General features: G+C 42.3%; 1 protein-coding gene across 1 annotated transcript in view; it reads left to right on the top strand.

Moving 5' to 3' along the window:
* The window catches only part of GABBR2 (gamma-aminobutyric acid type B receptor subunit 2), an 860,826-nt gene extending 835,589 nt beyond the window's left edge, over positions 1 to 25,237 (top strand). The window contains exons 18-19 of the mRNA XM_026659240.2: positions 15,179 to 15,296; positions 24,890 to 25,237. Of these exons, the coding sequence (XP_026515025.1) occupies positions 15,179 to 15,296; positions 24,890 to 25,055 (284 nt within the window). The 3' untranslated portion in view covers positions 25,056 to 25,237. The remainder of the gene's footprint in view (positions 1 to 15,178; positions 15,297 to 24,889) is intronic.
* The last annotated feature ends 1,833 nt before the right edge of the window (positions 25,238 to 27,070 follow it).

Genomic DNA, 27,070 nt, shown 5'->3' with positions numbered 1-27,070 from the left:
ACCATTACCAAGTGACTCAGAGAAAGGGGATTCCGATGAACACTCTTCCTCAGCCTCCCAAATATCTGTGCAAGGCTCTTCACTCTGCCCCCAGGAAGGCTGTTTTCCTGAGATCCCTGAGGAGCCTGAGCTCACTCATGACAGATGTCCACAGCTACCATCCCGCTGGGGTGAGCACCTGCGGAATCCGCCACCCGTGCCATATGCACCACCCCATTGGCCATACTGGAACCCCTGGTTGGCTTATTGCCATGAGTTCTCTAGGTCCTCAAGCTCTACCTTTCGTAGAGACAGATAACCCTCCTCATCCTTCCTTTCCAGGAGACTAGAGCCTCAGGAAGAGATTTTTGAGGAACAGGAGGCCAGGGTTGACAAGTAGATCTTTCCAACTGTGAACATCTCTTCTTTATCCCCACATGAAGCTGTCAATGCCACCTCACCATCCCTGGCTGACAATTTTAAGCAGTTTCAGCATCTCATCAGGAGTGTCGTGGATTCTTTACAGATCCCCATCAAGGAGATTAAAGAACTGCATCATAAGCTGTTTGACAGCCTTCCTACTGCCTCCTCTGCCTCCACTGCCCTGCCAGTCAATAAGGCACTCCTGGATCTTGCAAATGTCATCTGTCATATTTCAGCTTCAATTCCTCCCAGGTACAAGAGGGCAAACAAAAAATATTCCGTTGCTTCTAAGAAGTCAGAATTTTTATTTTCTCACCCATCTCCTAACTCCTTGGTGGTCGAGGCGGTAAACGAATGTGGAAGGCAGCGCCACATTAAATCTATGCCCTATGATAAAAATCTTAAATGTCTCAACCACCTTGGTAGAAAATCTTATTCTTCACCAATTTTACAGGCTTCTCTCGACTTTGCCAATACTGCCGCTCATTCGCTTTCCACAACAATAGTTATGAGGCGAGCCTCCTGGCTTCATCTCTCTGGATTCCCAAATTAGGTCCAGAATATGATAAAGACCTCCCTTTTGACGGCTCTAAGGTGTTCACTGGCAACATGGATGAATCTCTGCATACATTAAATGATCCCAGGGCCACTTTATGATCTCTGTGGATCTACACGCCTGCCCAAAAGAGAAAATTTAGTAGGTCTGTAATGGGATCTACAAACCCTAAACTGAGCATAGACAGAAAAGCGAGGAGAGCCTCTCCTGTTTACAAGCAAGCAGCTTGACCACACCCCTACACAGCTGCCAGAGCTGCCAGTCATGGAGGCAGGCACCCACAGCTGCAGCAGCCCGTAGGGGAAACAAGATCTGCTATAAAGGGGAGAGTGCAGAGAAGCAAAGGGGGATAGAAAGGCCTGGGACAGCAAAGGGGCAACAGTTGGGGTTGGTCCTGCTATGAGCAGAGGATTGGACGAGATGACCTCCTGAGGTCTCTTCCAACCCTAATATTCTATGACTCTATGACACCCAGGCTGCACCAGGCTATCTCCATGAACAGAGACTGAAGCAGACTGCTAGACTTATTTAGAGGTGAGGGTCAAAGAATTGCCCTATCCATGTGCAAGCTATGGAAGGCCAGTCAGGAGCAGCTCAGACACCTCAAAAGACCACACCAGGACCCAGTGACAAGGTCCCAGACAGCGCAGAGATCCCATCCCATCCAGTTCCCAAGCTTGCAGATGCCATATGAAACTCACCACACAAGACAGAGGTTTCAGAGGAGGAAACAACCCACCTCCCAGCCCTCAACTTCACAACCTTCCACCTCAAAGCATCAATTTTGACAGGATGGTCAAGGTCCTGAGTTCCCACCCCCTTTCATACCAGCTGCAATGTTTCACCTACCTTTCTCCCTTTACCACTTGGGCATGGGAGTCCGTGACTACGGCCAAGAGGATTTGGAAAACATTTCCATAGAGTACTCCATCCACTTCAATTCTCTTCCACTCACCAACCCCCCTTCCCCATCCCTCTTCAGGGACCCTTCTCACAAGACCCTGCTATGGTAGGAAACGCATTCCCTTCTACAGCTGGTCACAATAGTACCAGTCCCTACTCAGCACAGAGGGAAGAGGTTTTACTCCAGGCATTTCCTGGTCCCAAAAAAAAGCAGCGGTTGGAGACCCATTCTAGATTTAAGACAACTCAACATCTTTGTGAAGCCACAAAAATTCAGAATGGTGGCATTTGCTGTGATAATCCCATCACTGGCCAAGAGGATTGTATTAGCAACTGCTACCAATCTCATAATCTCGAAGCACCCACTGACATCTGAGCTCACTCAACGAGGTCTGTTTCCACCTCCGCAGCCTTTCTTTAGAATGTTTCTATCATTGAAATGTGTAAAGCCGCAACTTGGGCTTCTCTGCGTACATTTGCTGAACACTGCAACAATTCACAACTCTGCTTCCAACACTGTGTTTAGTCCAGTATGGAAGAAAGTACAGCAGAGCCAGACTCCAAAGCCCCCTCCTCCTTAAAGGGGAACTGCTCGGGAGTCACCTACAGTGGAGCACCCATAGGGAGAGTAACTACTCGAAGAAGGGAAAATAGTTACTCTCCCTGTGCAGTAACTGCAGGTCGAGATGTATGTCCCTATGGGTGCTCCACTACCCGTCCTCCTTCCCCGCTGCTTCAGAGTTCCCTGTCATGGGGCGTCATGGTAGGGAAGGAACTGAGGACAGTTAGCTCACACAGTGCTATATAACAACAGCATGCAGCACAAGGCGGAGTAACACATATGTGTGGGCCAAACAGACACTGCTATGAAAAATCTCCAAACGAAGGCGCAGGGGGTGCAAGTGCACCTAGAGTGGAGCACCCATAGGGAGACACATCTTGAAGAAGTGCAGTGAGCATAGACGCCAACTCCGCGGGTGCTCTGGGGCTAGAGCACCCACGGGGAAAAATTAGTGGGTGCTATGCACCCACTGGCAGCCAAGCTCCCCTCATCCCCCGCCCCACCTCCTCCTCCTCCCCTGAGCGCGCTGCGTCCCTGCTCCTCCACCTACCTCCCAGTGCTTCCCGCCCGGCCGCCGCCAAACAGCTGTTTGACAGTGTTAGCATGCTCTGGGAGGGAGGGGGAGGAGCGGGAACATGGCACGCTCAGGGGAGGAGGCGGGGAAGAGGCAGGGCCGGGGCGGGGATTTGTGGAAAGAGTTGGAATAGGGACAGGGAGGGGGCGGAGTTGGGGTGGGGACTTTGGGGAAGGGGTTGGAATGGGGGCGAGGCCTCATGGAAGGGGTGGAGTGGGGGTGGGGCCGGGGGCAGAGCAGGGATCGAGCACCCAGGGGAAAGAGGGGAAGTCGGCGCCTAGGGCAGTGAGTAACCGTTTCTTCCCCATGCAGGTACTATGGACTGTATTCAAGTTACCCCCTAAGCTTCTCTTTGTTTAGCTGAGTTCCTTGAGTCCTTGAGTCTATCACTATAAGACATTGTGTATTGCTTAAATGTTAACAAACCGATGGGCACAGGTACCGTATTTCTGCGGCGGCACAAACTCCGTTTAAGCTAGACAGAAGCTACTTCAATGAAAATATTTGTTACAGTCTTTCAATCATTAAAATGTTGTACTATTGTTGCAATAGGTCAAAATAATTTGTTTTCGAGCATATTTAGTTTTGGCTTGGATCAGAGCAGCTTTTTTTCCTTCATGGCAGAGAATATCCATATTTTCAACTGTGGCTGTACTTATAGTTACACTAGTTATGGCTCCAGAAAGTTCCCAATGTCCTAAAAAAGCATATATAGCTGCTGGAGTCATGCAATTACTGGGCTGAGATCAGCAACAAGAACTAACCCCAGAGAGTGGAATTAAGCACTTTTATAATGTGTTTGAAAGGAACGTGGACTATTTCACCAGTGACAGGCACGCCAGAAAAAAATAACAAAACACAAACAATAGTTCATGCAAAAAAGAGCCATTAAATTGTGCCAAATGGACTCTTGAATATGTGGTTTGAATAAAAATGATTCCCTTGGTAAAGTGTATTCTAAATGTGACCTTGCTCTTATTTCTAATAGTTTATTAGAATAATTTTCTATGTATCTCATATTTTGTTTGTGCTCAATTAACTTTTCCACAGCATGCTGAAGGTATTCAAATTTTAAACATCAGTGTCCCAGACTTTTCATTGTTTTGCACCATGCAAATGCCAAGGGCATGTTCCATTTTCATGTCTTTGTCCCTAGGCTAAATCATTTTACCTTTTTCTGCACTGAATTACAGATTTCAAAATCTATTCAGCTTAATCAAAATTGTACTGTCCCCTAGCAGCATATTATTATTAATGATTTTTTTAAAATTCTTTCTTCCAGATCACTGGTATATAAAATACACAAAATCTCTCCTAAGAGTGAACTTTGTTTAATGCCACTGGTTCCATTTTTGTTTGTTTGTTTGTTTGTTTTGTATTAAACTGCTTCCACTCACAAGAACTTCTTGTATCCAAGATAATTCTTTGTTGTGAACTAATTAATTGGTTTAGCCAGTATAAAAACTCCAGACAAATAAAACCCCATTGTTTGCTCTAGCCAAACCGAAGCCTTTTAAACGTTTAGATAATGAACCTTCAAAATCCCTTTATTATTAAAGTTGAAGGGCCCAGTAGCAATGACAGTCTCTTAGATGAGTTTCAGGTGTGTCTAGCTGGAAATATTGTGCATGGTGGTTTACAGCATACCATAACATACTTTTGACAGGGGAAGGTTTAGAGCAGGTGAACTCTAAATTTAGAGATGCCAGTGCCCAGAAGAAAGGAAGTCACTGTGGCTGGACCCTGCAGCTTTTTAGAATAGACAAGGGAAGCATATTTGTGAAATTGTTGTGAGCCCCTACTTAGATGGGGAGAGGGAATGCTTAATGTTGTGGCTTGATAGAAAGATGGTATTGGCATGAGTTCGAAGTGGCCACAAGTCTCACCTGGGGGCAGAGGGATAGCCTATGTCTGGGCACAGGGGATGGGCTGTATGTACTAACTCCATAGTGCATGTCTGGCCTGCTGGTGAGTGAAGAGAGAGAGAGAGAGAGAGTTAGCAGGACAATAAAGAAGAGAAGTAACATCAGACTGGAGCTGCGATGTAGTTCCAGGGCTTATATAGAGGGAGCAGATTGGGCACTGCAAAATCATTTGCCTCTGCTCTTATGGGCATGGTTAACCCCTAAGCCAATCTCCAGGCTACAGTGTTCCTCTGTTCTAAAAGAACATATTTGCAGTAAGTTCCAATTGTCTATCACTGGCATGAGTTTGGAATGACCACATTTCAGAGGTCGGATGACACCACAAGTAAGCCGTACAGCTCATCCCTAATAAAAATCTTTATACCACAGCACACACTTGTGTATTATGGAGACATTTCTTAAAATAGGAGCAAAAGTTAGGCTCCTAAATCTGTAGTTAAACACCTAAATAGGCTACTTGATTTTCCCATTCATCTCAAATATGGAATTATGAGTTTAACTGTAGAAAATCTTGGCCAGAACACACACAGTGGTGTAGTGGAATATGAAGGTGTTAGGAACACTCTTTTGGGATGAGCTCCAAGATCCACATTGCCACGTGTGAGAAATGTGACCATTCCAAACTTGTGCCATTAAAAAACCCCTATCACACCACAGCAACCTATATTCGCTCGCTCTAGCTAGGTGAATAAAGAGCCAAATCACAAGAGGTGCTGAGCACCTGCAACTCCCAGTTTGACTCTTTATATCAGGAGTGCTGTGCTGTATTTGAGAACCCCTTATGTGCAGCACAAACATTTTCATTGGATATACCCTACCTATAGACAGAGATTGTCCAAGACACTCACCTCCCATCCATAATCCCATAACACTCCTGTGGAATCTACAGCAATTGCTTACATGGAAAAGTAATATTAGGAAAGCATTTAGTTTATTTGGGGCCAAGTTTGGAACCTCTGCGATACAGAATCAAATGGCTTCCCAAACCAAATAGAAATGTTTTCAACTGTAACATACCATCAACTCTATTTGTTATTTTCTTCAGATAGTTTATTTTCTTTGAACGCATTGCTTCTGCTAGCATTGCAGAGTTATGAGTGACAGAGATAGATTTTGTTCTGGCTTGCCTACTAACAGAATTGCTAGTTGTGTTCCAGTTGTAACACTACATTCCATCCTGTTACATTGTATACAACACCCTTTGGAGCAGAATTTGGCCTGCAGAATATTTGCTACTGGTGATTATGTACAAGCAAGAAGAGTCCAGATTGAGTTTCCCAGGTTGGCATTTATAAAAAAAAGAATAGATTTTATCCCCCATCCTAGCCACTTGGACAGTGTATTGGAGCCAGAAATGTGCTCAAGGGCCCACAGGAGAATTACCATGGCACTTGCACAGCATTGAGCTGCCATAAGTGGCCCCATGCTGTCCCAGAGTAGAGGGTGTATCAGGGAGAGGAAAGGTCCTGTCAAGAAAGGACAGGGTGTCTCTTTAGTGCATACTGCTACAGACATTCTGGGTTGCTTCAGACTGTGAAGTAGCCCTTAGGACGCTGCCATACATTGGAACAATCCTGGGGCTTCTCAGATGTCTGCCAGAAGCCATGTAGTCCTCTGAAGCAGGCCAAACTCCTCTCCCCTTGGGCTGTGCCTTCTGTGCTATGCCTCCAAGAAATGCAGCATGGGATCTCAACCTCTTTTTACTTGCAAATGAGCAAATATGCTCACCTACTAAATGATGTACTTTATTATGCCATTTTAAACGTTGCTTTTTAGAGTAGACCTGCACTGACTGTAGCTGTTAGTTTATTTCTTTCATTAATTCATTGGTAACCGGTTGTCTTCTAAAGAGCTATTGATTATATCTGCTAAAGGAAGGTTCCCCTTGATCTTTTGTTAATCCTTTTCACAGCTGGAAATGGGTGCCTTCTGACTCCTGAGTTTTTCTTCCCTTTTTCTGTTTAAGGGCAAATTCGGTTCTCAAATACTTGTGCATAAATCCCACAGAAGTCAATGAGAATTGAATAGGTGTATATGAGGGTTGAATTTGGCCCTACAAGAAAAACAGGAAAAAATATACTTGTAATGTGGCTAATTTTATGTTAGCGTAGGAATTTTAAATCTTTCATTTACTGACATTTTATCATTTAAAATATGCAGTCAATTATGTATTAATGTTGTGTTTGGCATTTAATTAGATAAAGAAATGATAAATGATTCATGGATGACAGGACTTTTGATATAAAACCAAACTCTATATTCTTCAGTAGAATTCCTTGATTTATCTCTACATCTATATAGTAAGTTTTAGAGCAGTTTGTGGGGAGAATCAATGAATGACATCTGCACTATGGGAAGTATAGTAAGAAGTTAAAGGCAGTGATTTGCAACTCTTTTTTCCCCCTACTTAAGAGAACTCTGACTTTTTGCTTGTCACATTAGCAAATTTTCTCTTTTTAGCACTATAGTTTGCTCAGGGAATGTATTACCCATCATGTTTTGAGTCAGACACAGTATAATCTTAACTCGCTGCTGTAAATTGACTCAGAATACATCTTGGTGGGTCAGGTTTGCCTATCTACTGTCAGTTTTCACCAGCCTCCAATGTTTTTTAGTGTTACAATTTTTCCTCTTGTAGAAATATTTCAAAGAAAAACAAACTTCAAAGGCAGGGTGCTAGTAACCGCAGGGGAAAAGAGAAGTTCATCTGCGACAGAAGAGAGAAATGATACCTCAGTGAAGTTGCTTTGATGAAGGCATTAAGCATGAGACTGAACCACAGATAGATTCAAAGGCTTTCAAAAATGAGATCTATATGACTTTAAAGGGACACTGCTTCAAAATAGGGACTTCCTATGTGTTTGTACAGAGCCGAGCAAATGGATTCCAATCCTGATTGGGGCCTTTGGGTGCCACCCTAATACTGTGACTCCAATACCACAACAGTAATAACAATAGCTGTGAGGTCCATTTAGGGCCAAAATGTACGTGGTTCAATTTCTGTTCTCATTTACACCGATGTAAATCTAAAATAAATGGAGTTTTTTCACATTTACAGTGGAATGAGAGTAGAATTTTGCCCAGGCTTTGTTTAATAAAATCTTTTTTCAAAGCCTAACCTCATTAGAAGGGTTGGGCCAGACTGTCATCTGCTGGGAAGTGGCTTCAGTGGAGCTATGTGATTTATACCAACCGAGAATACGGTCATTTTATCTTATTCTTTTCAAAAGAGATGATTTATTTTTAATAGGTGTAGTGTTTCTAATCTGCAGATTGTCATCTCCGACTTATGATCCCAAAATATGAAATTCATTAGAAATTGCTGGCAAAACAGAAATTGATTGGTCTGTTTTCACTGTCCAAAGGAAACAAACAACATACATGGGGAAAATTAAAGTAGATTTTTTTTTTAAAATCTGCCTCAAAAATTTCTGATTCCTTTAACAATACAGCTAGGTTATCTGGCTTTAAAACTGTATGAATTTTAAACCTGCCAGTTTTCCTCAAGTCAGTATTAGACTTGTATTTATTAATGAGTGGAGTGTAAAATATGTTTTCCAATAGAATTGAAAGTAATGATCAAACCGGGAGAAACAGGGTAAACAGAAGTATTTTCATCAAGTAGCAAACTATTAAAATGCTGCTGCAACTTAAGCATAGTAACAAAGAGCCTTAATAAAATTACAACCCGTACAAATGACACTGAGATTTAAACTTACAGAAACTTATATGACACCTATAGAAATAGTTCATGTTTCTTTAAGAAACTATAACAAGTGAGAGGATCTGTACACTTGTGAGTTTTGTAACTGGAATTCACTTCTCTACCATAGATGAATAAAAGTCCTTTGCTAAAGCTTTCTGGCATTCAATGACAATTGGGCACTGGATTTTGCATTTCCAATAAGTTCTGTTCCATGTAAAGTACTTGATATCTGCCTGGCTCTCTTGCCACTGCTCTGTGAATAGAAAATGGCGAGGCATTATTTATTCAAGATTCTAAGTACCTGCATGAGATGAGAATGTGGAGTGCTTTAGAAACTGCCTTCAGATAATGGAAATGCAGTTTTAAAGTGAGTTAGAACATTTCAGTGCAACCCATTCAGTTTGAGGTTTCACATCCTGTAGTAACAAACAGCACCTTGAAGAGGGAAGAAGGCAATTTTAAGTAGTGTACTTAATGAACAAAGAAAGAGAAGACAATAAGAAAGAGATGTTCAAGCCAATATTGAGCTTCAGAGGTAATTGGAAGCTTGAAAGTTTGCCAGTGCAATTACTTTATTTCCTTTCCATCTATTATTGCACATAAATCATAATTATGATGTGAACCAAATGATGAAATTATATTTATATATATATATATATATATAAAATAAACCCATTGGTTAATACTGTCACTATTATTGTTTATGCCATGTCTATGTGCGCAAGAAATTTAAATTGCAGCCTTGATATCTCAACCAAGTCCTTTCCCTTTGCTCTCAAAAGGTTGTATGTTTTAAGTTTCTGCCATTGCTTTGTCTATATACAGTGTTGCCAATTCTCATAATTTTATTGTGAGCCTTGGGACATTTGGTGTTTTTCTTCAAGGCTCAGCTTCTGGAGGCATGTGATCTGGGAGAATTGTAGTTTTCATTTTAAAAAAATGAAAGTTCCTAGACCTCCTGGCTGTGGAGTAAAGCTTGAAAACATGAGATGTCAAATAAAAATAATCCAACATTTATTATTTTGAAAGTCATTTTAAGCCAATTATGAGTTTGGGGGGCCTGATTCATGAACACTTTGGGGTGGCAATACTCTATGAGTACGCTTACATGTACTGTCAAGAAGGGAAAGGAATTGACTAGAATGATAGGAGAGGGTATCAAATAATGAGACACAAGAAGGATGTGTAAATTGGAGGGTGACTCAGGTATTGAAGGACTAATGGGGCTAAACCCCACCTATGAAATCTCCTCTCTTTTATTTCTTTAAACAAACTAACCCCCTTTTAGGCTGATGACTTTTTCTCCCTTTTCTCCTAAAGCACCCTGGAAAGAGCAAGGAGCAGGTGGGCTGGGAGTAGGGACTGGCAGATTGTAGCCTCTTCAGTGCAGTACCAGAGAGGGCAATCCAGGAAAGAAGGCACTGGCGAGTCTCCAACTCCTAAGAGTGCTCCTCCTGAGCGCTCCATAAGTTCATAGGCTGGTTTTTGAGGCAGAATCAAGGTAGTCCCAGAGTCAGAGTGCAGAGCTCCACCCCACATCAGGAACAGCCCCAGGTGGGGAAAACTGGGGCAGAAGGAGAGAGGAGCTTGGCAAATCAATGGCTTCTAGGAGCAGCCTGCAACTGAGGAAGAAAGGGGGAGCATGGGGGTCTGTAAATCAGTTAGAAGGGTGAAAGAGGGAGCCTATAACCTGGTGAATGGAGCAGGTGCTTGCTCGTATTCAGGAGGAGCAGGGAAACAGCAGCAGGAGTTACAGCAGAGGAGCTATTGAGGGAGGGGACAGGATTTATGTTTTGGTGGAAGGGGAAGAGCCCTCAAATATTTCAGTTGTTCTTTTTTCTAATTTGGGAGATTATTGTTGGGGGGGAGGCAGGTTGAGGGGAAGGAGAGTGGGTATGTAATTGCTCTCCCCAGCTCCAACACTTATTTTGAGCACCAGCCAGCCATGAGCACTAGTAAAAATCTTCCTGGCACTGAGCTCTGTTCAGTTGTGGAAGAGTTTCCCACAGGAAATGGTGGGACCTCATCTGAGACATTTAAAACCAGACTGGACAATTGGCTAGAAAATGTAGTATGGGTAACAATGATGCTCTAAAAAAGGAGTGGACTAGATAAACCACAGGTCTGTTCAATCCCTAATTTCTAAGATTTGCCAGATGTAACTTTGTTTGTTAATTTAATTGGTCTGTATCATAAAGTCAGTATGTTACACTGTCACCTTAATCAGCTCTACATCAAACATTGTTTTAATCTCTGAAAGAAAAAAGCGTTCCTGTCTAATGCCTCTGCTTATAGACACCACAAGGCTTTTATGAAAATGCCAAGAATAATATACATAAAAATGTGAGGTATAGAAAATAAAAGCTGAACCCACATGACAGTAGCTGCCGCAGCAAACACAACACACTTCAGCTCTCTTTGCCCCCAACCCCACCCTCACCGCTGTCCAAAATGTTAAACTTCTTATGTTAACTGGTGTCAGATTCGACTCCTTTCTGTTCTTCTCCCCTCACATCCAGGCTATCAAATCCCATCATTTCGTTTTTTATAACATCTCTAAATTTTGTCCTTCCCTCTCCATTCCTACAACTAAAATCCTTGTCCCTGTTGTATGGTCATTTCTTGCCTCAGCTAAAGTAACTCTTCTACTCTAGCCTCCTCCTTCCTTCTCGCCAAGTTCACTACTAGTCCATCCAATATACCGAAAATCTTTGCTCCTACCCCTTTGGACCATAGCACTCCCACACACTGCTCACTTCGGCATCCTCTCCTATGTTAATCCTTTTTTCCCTTCAAATCGCTCCTTAAGACTCGCTTGTGCTGTGATGACTACAGAATAACACATGTGGAGAATAGCTAGTTTGCACAAAAATACTCATAATACTGTTACCCCATCTTCCTTCCCTGACACCCAACCCACTGCCTTGTTTCACCATCTGTTTTGTCTCATTATTAATCTTGATTGTAAGTTCTTTGGGGATATTTTTACAGGTATTACTGAACCTAACACAAAAGGGCCTCTGATTGAGGTTTCCATATGCTAGGTGCTACTGCAGTAGAAATAATACATAAAAACCATGGGTCAGCCTTTGTAAAGCTTTCTGCAGCTCTGTTGCTGCTTTTCTCTAGTGTTGTCTTTTCTCTGGTTATTGCTACTCATCATCTCATTCCCTTCACGCCGTCCTAGCCTCCTCCCTAACTGCACCCTTTGTGATCTTCTCCTATTTTCACCTTCATGCCTTTTTCCACGTTGCCTTTATGCTTGCAACAGTCACACTTTTCATATGTAGCAAACAACTACCTTGATGGATTTGGAGCTGCTCTGTAATGATTTATGAATATTGTCTGTTGACTTGGTTGAGATGTTCTCTGTGTGACTGTATTGGCTTAACACAAGAGGAGATTGTGTGTCTGAAAAAACAGGCAGGAAGGGAAAGAATGGCTCAAGATAAACCACCTCCTTGCAAACACTTGAGGATTATAAAAAGGGACTATTAGCTTTGAAGATTTTGCCTCCTATTCAGCTGTTCAGGGAAACCAGACTAAGACACACCACACTGGGGGCATCTGAAGGAGTTGGGCCTGCCTAGGGGGTGATAAGACAGACATGCAGGTAGACTGTTTGTTTTTAATGCTTTTTCTCTAAAATTATTTGTTTCTATTGTTTAAAATAAAGAATACTTTGTTTTTAAGAAGGCTGTCTGAACAATGTATACACCATTGATCACAGACGCCCAAAGGGAAGAACCACAGGGTACTATAACACCAGGCCCATCTGATAGTGGGAGAATTTTGGAATTCCACCCCAGAAATGGTAAAAGCTTGTGGCCTGGCACCTGATGGGGTGACTCAGAGACCAGAAAGGAGACAGAAGCAGCTAGACATGTAACTGTGACATTGACCCTCTCCTTGTTCAGTTCCCTCATTAAAAAGACAATTCTACTAAAATATCCCTTTCCAAGAGGGAATGGTCACAAAGGATTTGGAACACATTAGTAATGCAGACGCTCTATAAATGTAAAGAGAACAGATACACTGGGCCATATTCTGCTCCATTACACCTGTTTAATCCCAAGAGTGTCTTCACTGACTCTGGGATTACACTGGATTTACATTGGTATAACTAAGCAGAATTTGCCCATTTGACTATCTAGCCACATAGGTTTCTCTTCATAAGCATGCCAGTTAGCTAAAATGCGAGAATGGGCATTGTCTGTTAATTTTAAGAGCTCTATTGAGAAACAGACTGACATTCTGTCATGTACATTTTAAAATATCACATTATACATGAAGTCTAATCCAACCTCCCCTCATTTCTCAGGAAGAGACATAACATTTTTAGACTCATCATCATAGTCCATCACATGTCATTATAATCTGTCTGTGTGACTTTGTGGTATTCAGCATACAGCCATTTTGCCTTAACTAGCACCGTTGCAAAGTGCATCAACTATTCTGTTCTAGAGAACACTGACTGTGCTTCTAGTGTATCAGAAACAAATACCTTTAATAGATTTATACATATTCTATTACCTTTCAGTCCTAGTTTTTGATCATAGAATCACAGGGTTGGAAGGGACCTCAGGAGGTCATCTAGTCCAATCCGCTGCTCAAAGCAGGACCAATCCCCAGACAGATTTTTGCCCCAGATCCCTAAATGGCCCCCTCAAGGATTGAGCTTACAACCCTGGGTTTAGCAGGCTAATGCTCAAACCGCTGAACTATCACTCCCAGTTTCTCCTTTTGCCCTCTTTGTTGAGTAGATCTGGCACAAGTAGTTTTGTTTTTGTTTTTGTTTTTTTAAGAAATTTTTAGGATTAAGGGTAATTTTTTGCCATTGTTCTTCATGACTCCAAATTTCTCCCTCAACAGTGGCTGGCACATAAAATCTTCTCCTTCAAAGAAATTCATCAAGAACTGTCCTCTTTCAAAATGACATTGTTCTCAGTGGGACTGAAGTCACAAACAACCCACAGTTAAGACAACAAGGGGGGAGGGATCGCTCAGTGGTTTGCGTATTGGCCTGCTAAACCTGGGGTTGTGAGTTCAATCCTTGAGGGAGCCACTTAGGGATCTGAGGCAAAATCAGTACTTGGTCCTGCTAGTGAAGGCAGGGGACTGGACTCAATGACCTTTCAGGGTCCCTTCCAGTTCTATGAGATAGGTATATCTCCATATATTATTATTATTATTATTATTATAACTGTCTCAAAATGACTGTCATCTCCCCTTATTCTCCGTGGGACTTAGCCTGTATACTGTCCTTAGCAAAGTTGGCCACTGTCTCACAAAGATTCCAAAGGGAGTGAAGCCAGTCTGCCCTCAAAGATGGCAGCCTGCTATACTGCCATCAGATGGAAAGATGCACGCTGCAAGAAGGAAGTGAAGAGTCAGTGGCCGTCTTTGCTAAGGGCAGTATGCGGTCTAAGTGTTATGTGATAACAGCTACACATTAATATTTTAGAAGGCCCCTTAATTCCAAATTATACCAAACAGATAAGTCTCCTATGCATTTTTTAAATGTCTTATGTAAGTGACCTCAGGGGGTCAGGGTGAGTAGGACTACTGGGGTTCCACTTATTAGGATATGACTACTGCCCCAGGTTGCCTTAATCCAGTCCTGGAAATGCTGCATACTTATTCCACTGGAGAATTACCACTGATAGGCTTCACAGAATATTTTAAGGAAAGATTTAACTGAGGCGAGGGCAGCTTTTTGCATGTAAAGATAGGGAGCTCTAAGTGTAGGACAATACAGTGGTGAAACCACATTGAAAGAAATAAAGTCTGGGTGAGAATACATTCGTCCTGCAACTGCATGTAGATGGACAACAAGACAGTAAACAAAACTGAGAGGAACATGTTCCCTCTCAGTCTCTTCCAGGTGTCATCTATCAAGGGCTACATGGGAAGATGCACAAAAACAATAGAAGGGGGGAAATAAAAAACGCGATTAATTGGGTGGTTTGGGAAAAGCATAGAAAGGAGGGAAAAGATTGAGAGAATGAAAGGTATTGCCAGATTGTGTCAACATTTTTTTTTTTGTGCAGAATTTGGCAAGTGTTGAAGGAGGGGCATGGAAAACGGAGATGGAGTTTCTATGGGTTAATGGCACATTAGTAACTAAGCTTGGTATTGGTCAAGGACTGAGGCAGATCTGAAAGAAGAGAGAATGAGGGAAGTCAGTATAGTCCTTAATTTTCTCCAAAGGTGCTCAGAGTCATTGAAAGCAGGAGATGAAAGAGAAAGATGTGAGGATTAAGCCAGCGTTGGAATTAGTGAGTCAGACATAACAAAGGGAGAAAGGACTGAAGGAATTAAGTGTGGAAGAGAGAGTGAAGTTGGAGGTGGGCACCAACCAATTGAGGTGAGGGAAAGAAGAAAAAGGCTGAGAGTTGCAGTGAAATTAGAGATGTTGTTGGACTGGAGAGCATGGAAGGGTCACTTCATGCCTCTAAGAACATATTGAATGTTTTAAAAGGAAATCGTTTAAAAAATACATTTTCATTTCATCATAGTAAATACAATTTAAACATTTCCCCCCATCCAGATGGTGAGAAAGCTGTTTTGAAAAATCACCTTGATCAAAATCCACAAGCACAGTGGAGCACAACAGAGCCCTCCAGAACAAGCAAAGACCCTATAGAAGACATCAACTCTCCAGAACAGTAAGTAGCATATTGGTGAAAACAGGTTAGTGGTAAATGCAGAGAGGAACTGAGAACGTTTTTTTAACTGGAGAGTTAAATTTTGGTCATGTTTTACCGTGGTTACTTATTGTTAAACATTATTTAGAGCACACAAAAATGAGGAAATGACAGTTTTTGAGTTTGCCTGTGCAACCTTAATTTAGGCCAATTGTGCATATGGATTTTAATACTCTTTAATTACTTGATCACTTACACATTTAATGTCAATATTTGAAGAACTTTCCACTAACTTGGGGTGCCTCAGTGATTGTGCCCAACTTGGGACACCTAGGGCCTGATTTTTCAGAACACTCCATATGTTCAAAGCACTTTATAAGCACTAACTAACCCTCACAACCCCCACTTCCCCCCAACTAAATTTTCCTCAAATACTATCTTTCCACTAAACAGTTCAGTTTCAACGAAATGGCATTTTTCAATGGAAAAACATTTTGTAGAAAATATTTTTACCAACTTTATTATCAATTATGCAGTCAGCCAAACTAGTAGTTATAAAAGATGTGAACTACTGCATTCATCCCAAACCGCTGTTAACACTGAATCCTAATAATAAATGCTTAAATTTCAGTATTGGTAGCTATTCATTGCTGATCATTTAAGCAGAAATATCCACCTAATATGGCTATCCTACATTCCTCAGCCATTGCCCATGCCTCATGTCATGCCAGAATTCCCCAAAATTTTCTGCCTAGCTGCCCAAATCTCCAGCTTTCACCTGAATAATGTAGCTGAAGTCGACGTACTTAGATCTACTTACCACAGTGTCTTCACTGTGGTAAGTCGACGGCTGACGCTCCCCAATCGACTCTGCTTCCACTTCACGCTCCGGTGGAGTACCAGAGTCGACGGGAGAGCGCTCGTCGGTTGATTTATCGTGTCTAGACTAGATGCGATAAATCAACCCCCGCCTGTCGATCCAGCGGGTAATGTAGACAAGCCCTAAGGTTGCGTGGTTCTTTGCCTTGTCCCAGTAGCCAGGGTTGGCAGTGCAGACCCATAGAGCATTGGCACACCTTTTACAAACTGGCTGGTCAGGCCTGATGTTCTTGGTTTGGAATCAGAGTTTTCCTTCTCCTAGGTGCACTGCCTAGTACAGCTGACAAGCTCCATCTGCCTGGTAGAGGCAGAGAGAGGTTAAGTGACATGCCCAAGGTCACCCAGCAGCCCCGTGGCACAGTCAGGGATAGAATCCAGGTCTCATTACTGTACCCTGCGCACTGGACCATATTGGCTCCCTTAAGGCTGCATGTTGCTTATACAAAAAACGGGATCATATTGAAAATGGTAAGGGCAGAGTAAAATATGTTTAATATAAAATAAATTGAATCTAGTATCAACATAAAACAACAGATTTTGATCTGATCATAATATTTGTTTTAACGTGCAATTAAACAGCCTCCTTTTAAAAAAAATTTTTTTTTTACCTGAAGCTGCTGCAGAGTTTCCAATCTGTCATGCTGGAGTCATTCAGAAACCAGGGGACTCTGCCATAGAATTTAGGTCTAGATTTCTATGGAGATCACAGGTCTTTGACAGGTGGGCAGATCCTCGCCCTTTGGTAAATCCCCTTTGCACTGCTGCAATGGAGATGCAAAATTTCCTTAAGGCAGCAAATGAGGATTTCCATATGATAGGGAGTGGTCCTGGACAGCAGAATGGTTCCTTGGGAGCCTCTATCCACCAGCACAAGTTAGAGCAGCCCAGTTCAGCCTCCAGTAGCCCAAAAGATTGGGAGCTAAGGGGGACAGAAAGGTAGCAGCAAGACACCACTGTGCCCCACAGTTATGCCAGGCATTTGTCTGGCTCACTACAGGATTTGACGTAGCATATCTAGTTTCTGTTGTCAAAAGTGCACGTGCATTGGTGCATAAAGCTATTGGAGAGATTTGTGGATCAGACTGTGCATCTAGCCATACATTATGTAACTTATGCTATATGATGCCAGCTATGACCGAATCCACAGAAACATGGATTTACTATACCTGTAGTGCCCTGATGCAGGAAAATCCACAGGGACCTGAATTGCCAGTGCATTTTGTTATTGGAAAAATATACCAAGAAAATATTTGGTCAGTTCACAAAAGCAAGGCCCACATTAAAAGAGGATGCATGCACAGTTTGGTGAGATCGAGCAGTCTCCCTTAATGTGTGGGTATTAGGTGCCTTTTCCATTTCAACCCCATTTACAAGACATGCTGTAGTGTGCATAGATTAATACACAACCGATTAACGTAGTACTGTTATATTAAAGATAGAGTTATATCATGAAAAGATATCCAAACACAAATACTCCAGAACTCCTAATGCATATTAAGCACAAAAGAAATCACCATTTTGTTGGATACAGCAGCCTTCCTTCAGGCTAATGATAGGTGAGGGGAAAATGAGGTTCCACAAAGGTAATGGTCTTGAATCTTCATTGCCTTGCATTTTATACAGTCATTTATACCTATGCAAAGCACTTAATAAAGTGCTCCTAAATCGAAATGGTAGCATTCTACATGTACTTTGCACAGATATAACAAGCTCCACCCTTTGCTTGCAGCTGCTGTCACCCTACAAATCATTCATGTCAAGTGGTGAAGGCACATGCTACACTTGTGTGTTAGCCAACATCATGGCTGATACTACAGACCTCCAGAGGTGAAAAGGAGTGTCTCTAGCTTAAGTTACAGAGCAGGCTCTGAAGATGAGCTGTAGCAGACACACATCCTCTGCAGATTGGACACAGAGGACTATGTGTAACACACACTGAGCAGCCACATCCCTTTTCCACATGCTGGGGAATGCACAGATGGGGTTGCACAGAGCCTTCAGCTCTTCAGTTCATTCCCCTGTGCAAATTCACTGGTTTCCAGAAGCTTTGGGGCACTACAGCAGCTAGACTGGAGGCAAGGAACTGGTCTAAAATTTCTCTCTGTTTTCCTTTTCCAAACTCATGCACTGTGCTGTCTGAAGGGTCTTTTCTTTTCATTTTAAAATAAATGTTTGTGTTAGTGATTCTGTATCACTATATTGCACCTATTTTAGGGAGATGCTATTATTTTTTGTACTTGTAAAGCAGGTTTTGCTATTTAGGTTTCATACCACTGAATGTGTACCTATAGGGGAACCATAACACTTTTTAGACTCTGGGATTAGGGATCTACAATTTTTTATTTCCTTTTTAAGAAGAGACCATTTCTTACCTAACCTTTGTGTTCTCCACAAGTAGAACTGCACTTCTAATGTGTCCATGCTCACTTTTCCAGCTTGAGTTGTGGAGTACGTGTCTTTAAGGTTACTAACACTCGGTAATTTGGTAAAAAGTGAATTGAAGGTTGAAGTAGTTAGGGTTGATCTGAACCACCTGTTGGTGAAGCAGTTTAAAAATTCACAGCTTTAGGGGTACTCAGTAAAGTTTAGCAAATAGACCTCAGGAATGTGTATCTAAAATAATTAACTCCAGAGAGCTAGAATTAAAGTAGTTAAATTTTTCCGCTTCACGCAAACCTAAGAGACAGTATGACCATTTACTTTGGAAAATGTCAACTCATTCTTTCTGTACTAACCAAAAATCAATTCACTTCCTTTTATTATCAGCATACAACACTTACAGCTCTTCAAGTTCTGAAGCTTTGCAATGTAAAAAGAGGAGTTTTAGTTTAAATTACCTCTCAGCATTACCAATATATTTGAATAATTAAAAATCTGACCCTTCATCATAAAGCTGAATACTAACTGAAGGCATTAATCAAATATAAGTTGTAGGCATGTATGAAACTGATCACTGCAGAAAGTTCTTCCACTTAAAAACTCATGAGTGCTGTTTAGATTAGGTCACTTTCAATCAGAATATTAAAATTGTATTTTTCTTGAGTTACTAGGAGTTAAGTCAGTATTTCTAGAGGAAAGCTGATCTCTATAAAAAGCAACAGAGAGTCCTGTGGCACCTTTAAGACTAACAGATGTATTGGAGCATAAGCTTTCGTGGGTGAATGCCCACTTCTTCGGATGCATCTCTATAAACACAGCTTTAGATCATTTATCTAACTAGTGGTTCATTTACATAGGACTGGAAGGGCATAGGTCAAACTCCAGTCCCCTGCAGTCACAGGCAGCCATGTCATATAATCCTGTTCATAAATGTATCAAGTTCCATCTTAAAGCTACTTAGGTTGTTTGTCCCCACAAGTCCCACCGAACGAGATATCAGGCTAACCAGCCTATAGTTACCTGGGTCCATCCCATTTGAATTCCCTTTTTAAATATTAGCACAGCATTTGCTTTTTTGCCCCAGTCCTCTGGAACTTCCCCAGTGTCCCAAGGACCAACATTAATGGTTCAGAGAGCACCTCAGCCAGTTCTTTTAATAATCCTGGGTGCAAGTTAAACATTGTAAAATCTGCTGGACTGGATAACAGTTGTTGATTAGTACCCACTCACTCTAGTTACTGACGGAAAAGTATTTCATCATCATTGTAAGATGTGAATACCTCATCCTTTCAAATACAGAACAGAAATATTTATTGAAGTAGTAGCTGAAAGCAGTGCTGTCACACCAATTTAATTCATAAAGTCATGGGGGATGGGAGAAGCCACAAATGACTAAGAATTTAATAATTTGTTGCTAACAAACCGTGAGTCTTAGTGATGTTTGAACCTGGTGATATTCTAAACAAAAAGAGCTCCAAACCATGCTTGTAGCTCTCTCCACCACTTCACATTGACTTAAATATTCTAGTCTTCAGTGTGATGTTTGGAGTTATTAGTGTGTGTGCTGGTTGCGTTGATTTGTGTTGAAGTGAGGGAAGGTTTGCGCTGGGAGATTTGTGTTGATTTGTGCAGTTGATGATGAGGGTTGTGTGATGCCGTGAGATGCTATGTGCGTTTGGGGTTATTGTGTGTGTGGGTTGTGTGTTGTGATGGTAAATGAGGGATGTGTGCTGCCATAAGGAGTTGTGTGTGTTTGGGGTTATTGTGGGGGAGGGAGGGTTGTGTTGTTTTGTGCATGGTTTTGAAGAACTGTGGCAACTGGGCACACAGGTGGGGCAGTTGGGCCAAGTAATCCCCCATCTGTGCAGTCTCCTTTACACAACTCATGAGACTGCTGCATGCAAATTAGCTATAGAGTAAGGGAGATGATTGGCTGAGTTACCTCTGATATCACAATGGTTTAGGTGGACTCTTGGCATGTCACAGTTGCATGTGTTACTGAAATCTACTCTGTATTATAATTCTTAAAGTCAAAATAGCTGAGAACTTAAAAATTGGATGGGAACAGACTGTAAAACCCAGTGATGATTCAATCTGCTGATAGTATGAGCACACTGAGTTCTCAGCCATGCTTGTAGCTGTTTCCATTGCTTCACACTGACTCAGACATTCTAGGCTTCTGCATGACACACAAAATGACAATCCTGGAATATTTTTATAGCTGCTTCTTCCTTCCTCACATCATGATTGACAGTTTTACCATCCTCATCTAGTATTGAACCTACACTATTGCTAGGGTTTCACTTGTTCCCTATAAATTTAAAGAATATATTTCCATACAGAAGTGAAAAACCATCTATGTTCTATTCCCCGTACCAGGGGCGCCAGAACAGGGAGGCTGGGGGGACCAGAGCTAAGTCCTCCCACTTTTTACTGGCCGTAAAGGAAAGCAACAGGGGGAGGGGGCAGAGAGGAGCGATTGGGGGGGGCAGGGTCTTGGGGGTAAGAGGTGGTGTGGGAGCAGGAGTTCGGGGGGGAAGGGCAGTGCGGGGGCAGGGCCTCGGGGGATGGTGTGGCACAGGGGGCAGGGCCACGGTTCAGGCACCTGTGGCCCCCACACTTTTAGGGCACTTCCACCACTCCTGCCCCATCCAGTGCCCTGACTTGTAGCTGCTCTGATCACCGAACTCCAATTGACTTCAGTTTGAATTGTACTCCCGAAGCTGCTTACATTATCATCCATCTTGGCTAGCTTTAGCAATGACAGGGATTTGCAATATAATCTATAGATAATAAAATACTAAACTCTCCTACACCAATACCTGGTTAGCCCTACATTTTCAAAATGTCCACTAATTTGGGAATCTCAATTTTTATGTAGCCATCTTGAGCTCATGAGCAGTCATCATGGAAAGCTATGGCCACAAGATGTAGGTAGGGAAATGCAATTCAGGTTGAATACAATTCCATACAGAGTAACTAACTGTGGAAGTTGAGCTTTCACCTTCTCTTTAGATATTTTACCCCCAGCCCTTGCAAACTATGAGCTAGATATTTTTTTAAGACAGAGTTTTTGCATAAACTGTTATGTTTATTCCAATCCTCTTACCAGAGGCTACCCCTCTGGAAACAAAGTTTTCAAGTTAAAGTAAATTTTAAGTACAGTTAAAGCAAAATTGCCACCCACTGCAGCCAACGTTGATGTAGTCAAACATGCTTTGTCTGTGGCATGGCTGACATTTAAATGGGTGAAAAATCCCATTCAGTCTACTATGCAACTGAATTCTCTTGGAATAGCTTCAAATAGCTCTTTACAGAAGAGTTTGTAATAGTCAAAGTAAGCAGTTTCACTGGTGGGAAAATAATCTTTGGCAATTCTCTGTTTGACCCTGCACCATAAACACAATTAAAAAGTGCAACATCAAACTAATAAGGATTCAGCACGTGGAAGCAGCAAACATGCCACCTCTGCACTCCTTGGGAACGGGCATGATTCAATTGATACCACCAAAATAGTGTGACAGAGTAACAATAAGCGGATTTAATGTAATCCACTAGATGTAATGCCATCAGTAGCATGAGAAACAGTGGACATTTATATTTCACCAAACATTTAAAACATTGAAAGGAAATCTGCAGAGCCCTGAAATGTAAAGTTGAGTCTATCTGTCCATGGTGTTGCAGATTGCAATCACTTACACCCCCTATGTTTGTCTGATGTATTGCAGCACAGTAATGCAGCATCTGAACAAAGCCAACAATTTTAAGTTCTCCATAGTAACTAATTTTTGGTTCATGAGCCGAGCAATGAGTGACTGGTAATCTATCTCCATTTGACAGCATAATGTACAAACAGCAAATGCAGATCTATTAGAATAAGAAAGATCATCAACAAGCAAGCATTCAGGCATACATTTTTTTCAAACGACTTGTCCACTTAGGAAGGCTATAGGATGTGAATGAGAAGTGCTATAGTTGTACTGGTATAATCCCCCATGTAGACACTCATATTCTGGTATAACAGTGCTTTTTTCCAATTTAGCTTATGTTGCTTTGCAATCGGTTTAAGCTAAAACAAACAAACAAAAAAGCACTCTTAGTCTGGACCAAGAATGTCCACATGGGACTTATACCAGTATAACTATAGCAGTTTAGCAATACCAGAATAATTATACCAATATAAGTGGGAAAATCTCCCATGTAGACAAGCCCTAAGTAAATTCCGGTTCTTGTGAAAGGTGCTAAATTGACAGCCCTGGAAATTGAAGACCTCAGTTTATCCACAGTACAGAAAGAGCACAGGCAGAGACATCGGCGGTAGCTGAAACTTCCCCTGGGAGAAACCAGCTCTTTGTCCTGCCTCTTCAGCCCACAGCCCTGCCCACACTCCACCCCTGCTCTGCCCCAGGCCCCGCCCCCACCCACCACTGACTCACCACTCATCTCTTCACCCCCCTGAGACCTCCCCCTCCGCTCACCTCCTCACCTCCCCCCGCAGACCCTTTCCCCACCCACCACGAGACCCCCTGTGCAGCTGGCTCACTGCTTGACTCCTCACCCTGCTGCTGCCCCCGTGACACCCTCTCCCCATTTCACCTTAGGGCACTAATAACATTCCCCAAGGGAACTGAACAGGCAACAGGTATAGCTTAGTTACCAGATAGATTCTCCTCTGCGTGGCAGGGAGTTCGGTGTATGCTGTATAGAGAGGGATGAAAAGCCAGGCTACCTGCGCCAAACTGAAGCCTAATCTCTCCTTTTGAAAAAGTGCTTGTCATTGACAGCCTGCACTAAGGCAGTAGTTTAATCACCTTTCTTACACAGAATTCCCTGCCAGACTCGTTTACTTAAATTGAATAAAATGACTAGATCAAGCAATAAACTCACTGGCTATGTCAGCTCCTCTTTGAGCCAGGTTAGCAGTTACTGCTTCTGGGTACAGAGAATAACTGAAGGGTCCTCAGTTGGAAACTGGTTTTAACCCCAATAACACATTTTCCTACACTATAAAAGCCAGCTGAATGTGGCCAAAGGCTTCCTGGGCATTGGCAAATGCCTGTTACATGGCTTCATTACCACTTTAATGGCTCTTTAACAGTTTCAGTGATCTGCTACTGGGTCTCTGGAAGGCTTTTTCACTTATGTAAAGTTACTCAGGGATCCCCTCCGGTCGCCTCCTCACTCCCCAGACTGCCACTGACTCCCCGCTCACATTCTCACACACACCCACACACACACGGGGGAGTAGGGGGTGAGGAGAGACACGGCCGGCAACTGCGGGGATCTCCGAGGGCGGAAGGAGATGGGATGGAGGAGAGGAGGAAGATTCACCCCAGGCAGCAGCAGCAAGCCATGGGAGCCTTGGGGAAGGGTCAGAGCAGGGAGGGGGGAACCACAGCCCAGGTGTCCGGCAGCAGGGACGGCTGTGCTGGGGAGGCAACACCTCCCCTTGCCTATTATATCCGCCGCCCATGCGCAGAGATAATAGAGGTTTCCACAAAGCAGTCTGCTAGTATGCCTCGACTCTGTTCTGGAAGGACCTCCTCCTTCAGGGAGGAGAGATTAGTTCAAACTCCATGTCCTCACTCTTTAGCATCTCTCTTAAGACTACCATTTATGATGGTGGGATCTTGTGATGTGAAAACCAGCCCACTAGGAAAATTGAGTGCCTAAAGTTAAGCTCCAAATAGACAGTTAGGCTTGATTTTTTCATGAGGGCTGAGCCGCCACAGCTTCCATTGACTTCACTGGGCTTTGAGGGATGCTCAGCATGTCCCTGGATTGGACCCAAACTGAAAGGTAGACAAACTCTACAAAGTGACCCATGGGTTCCTTCCACACCTCCATATGCACTTATTTGCTTTAGATGGATTTGAAAAACTGACTTCTTTAATTCTAATGTTTTTGAACTAAAAATACACATAGATTGGAACTTGTTCATTCAGTTTCTGTTCTGTCTAGTTATCCAGCCCTCAGAATGGTGGTAAATCAGCCTGTGAGTGTGCTCTGTTAGCTAGTTCATCCTCATTGCAAGCTAAAAGTTTTTTTCCAAACATCAGCAGTCTAACATTTAATCTCAAAATAGCTGGGAATTTTAGACAGTTGTGGGATACTTGAAACAAGCCATTAGATTCTCCTGTCTTGTCTAGTCTGTCAAAAAAAACTCCCAAAAGGGAAGTTGGTAACAGCAGTGGTATATCTCAACAGCAGCAAATGTAATGTTCTTGGCATTAACCCTCTCTGTAATAGCAGAAGTCAGAGAAAACATTCTTACAGAAACCTGCAGAGACATCACACATTTGATATATTCAATTTTCCTCTTCTGCTAACTCCTCTTTTTTTCCCTCTCTCTACAGTATACAACGCCGATTGTCTTTACAACTGCCCATTCTTCACCATGCCTATTTGCCATCCATAGGAGGAGTTGACGCTAGCTGTGCCAGTCCATGTGTAAGCCCCAGTGCCAGTCCTCGGCACAGACACGTGCCACCATCTTTTCGAGTGATGGTTTCTGGACTGTAGAAATGGGAGATCAGAGCTTCCTGAACTGCTTTTAAGTACTCAATGACTGGACTTAACATCAGACGTAGAACTCTGCTATAAACATACTATTTGCTCTTACCACACAGAGGAACTAGTGCTAAGGCCATCATCATGGGAGTACCAGTGTAACTCATGTGGAAAGGCGAGAGCAAGAGAAACCTGGAGTTTGATCTGTAGCCTTATTCATGGAGCTTTTATTTCTTCACAAAGAAGTCATTGAAAATATTTCTTCCCAAATTTCTACTAGCAACGAGGAGGCTGGGAAATACGAATCTTGCAAAAAATGAGACAATTAAAAAAAATAAAAACCACTCAACTGTCACTGTTACATGGCTGCTGAAAACATGGAACTATATGCTGTCCATGTAAAAAAAATAAAATGGTAGAGCTATAACATTTATTGAAATAGATACACTTCATTTTACAAAAGTTGTGTTAAATTGTTGGAAGCATTCTGCACTGGTTAGTCTTGCTTGTTTTCATTTCAGAGAGGATTTTCAGTGGGAAAGGGGGATTTTGAGAAATGATTCCTGAAGTGTGATTGAGACTCTGTGTTGCTAATAGCAGGGTCCCCCTGTAACTAAAAACTATACATAGGGCAGAAGCAGAGGTTGTAGCAACAGCCCTGAGGCGTTACCAGCTACAGAGTTGCTGTTCCGAGTCAGAGCTCTTTACAGTTCTCCAGGGATTAGATGTGGTGATTGCCAGGTTCCCATGCTGACCATCAGGGACTTCATTTGACAGAGTTTCTGCCTCTCTTTCAAAATAAACACAACCAACCGTAATATACAAAGCTGGCAGAAAAAGTCCTAGGGCTGCTAACTCAAGAAGCTGAGGATGGATGGGTAGTAAAGTCTTAATGTCACAGGATGGATTGATTTTCACAGTTTGTTTGAATTATGCCACACATAATTACAATCATATTAATTTAGTAGACAGGGGGTAGGTGGGGGAACAGGGCACAGCACCTTGCGGCTGCAGGCAAATTCTGCAGAGTGCATACACAATAATATACACTACCTTTGCTTGGTACTGGGTGTGTGACAGTTGTAACTGGTAATTGGTGGTATAAACCAAGTTTGCCCATAGAATATTTTGTTTGAATATGAAAAATAAAGGTGTGGGAAAAGTATGAATTTTAATCTCTCTGTTGATAGGGAGTGATCATTTTTCATATTTGAGCACATACCTTAGCTCCACTCCCCTAAGCAAAGTTATTCTAAGGTATTATAGTTGTAAGATGTTTTAGCTCAGTGGGGCTCAAACTTTTTTACTGGCAACCCCTTTCACACAGCAAGCCTCTGAGTGCGACCCCCCTAATAAATTAAACACACTTTTTTTATATATTTAACACCATTATAAATGCTGGAGGTAAGCGGAGTTTACGGTGGAGGTTGACAGCTCATGACCGCCCCATGTAATAACCTTGCAACCCCTGAGGGGTCCTGACCCCCAGTTTCAGAACCACTGTTCTAGCTGAACCAATCTTAGAGACATTCTCATGGACTGTAAGTGAGGCCTAATCCCAGCCTATTCTCCAGTATAGTGTCAGTGTGATGTATCATGGCCTTGTCAGTTATTAAGACCAGTGATTTTTCTTAAACCAAATAAAAATATTGTCTAGCTAAAAATAGCAGTGGTGCCTCAGGATGCACTTGATGTCTTTAACCAATGCCTGCCCACCTCACACATTCTGAAGTGAATATTCCACAAACACTCCCAGACCAGAGATGACTAAAGAGCAGCTTTCAGTATCTGCACAGGGGAGGAGGCTCATTAACTGAGGGCCTTAATTGCAGCTTTGACAAGCAAAAATCTTTACCACGTAGTCAAAAATAACCATAAATATAAATCTTCCAATGGGAGCATCACAAAATATTTCACTTGGCACATACAGTAAGAGAGATTATGGAGGTACCTGTAGCTTTTAGAACAAAAACATGTAAGTATAACACAGGTAAAATAGAATTCATTACTCTGTTTAAGCATTGATG

This window comes from Terrapene carolina, unplaced genomic scaffold (assembly GCF_002925995.2).
Source record: "Terrapene carolina triunguis isolate 2854851 unplaced genomic scaffold, T_m_triunguis-2.0 Scaffold613, whole genome shotgun sequence".
Classification (NCBI taxonomy): Eukaryota; Metazoa; Chordata; order Testudines; family Emydidae; genus Terrapene; species Terrapene triunguis.
This window is presented reverse-complemented; position numbering and strand designations above follow the sequence as displayed.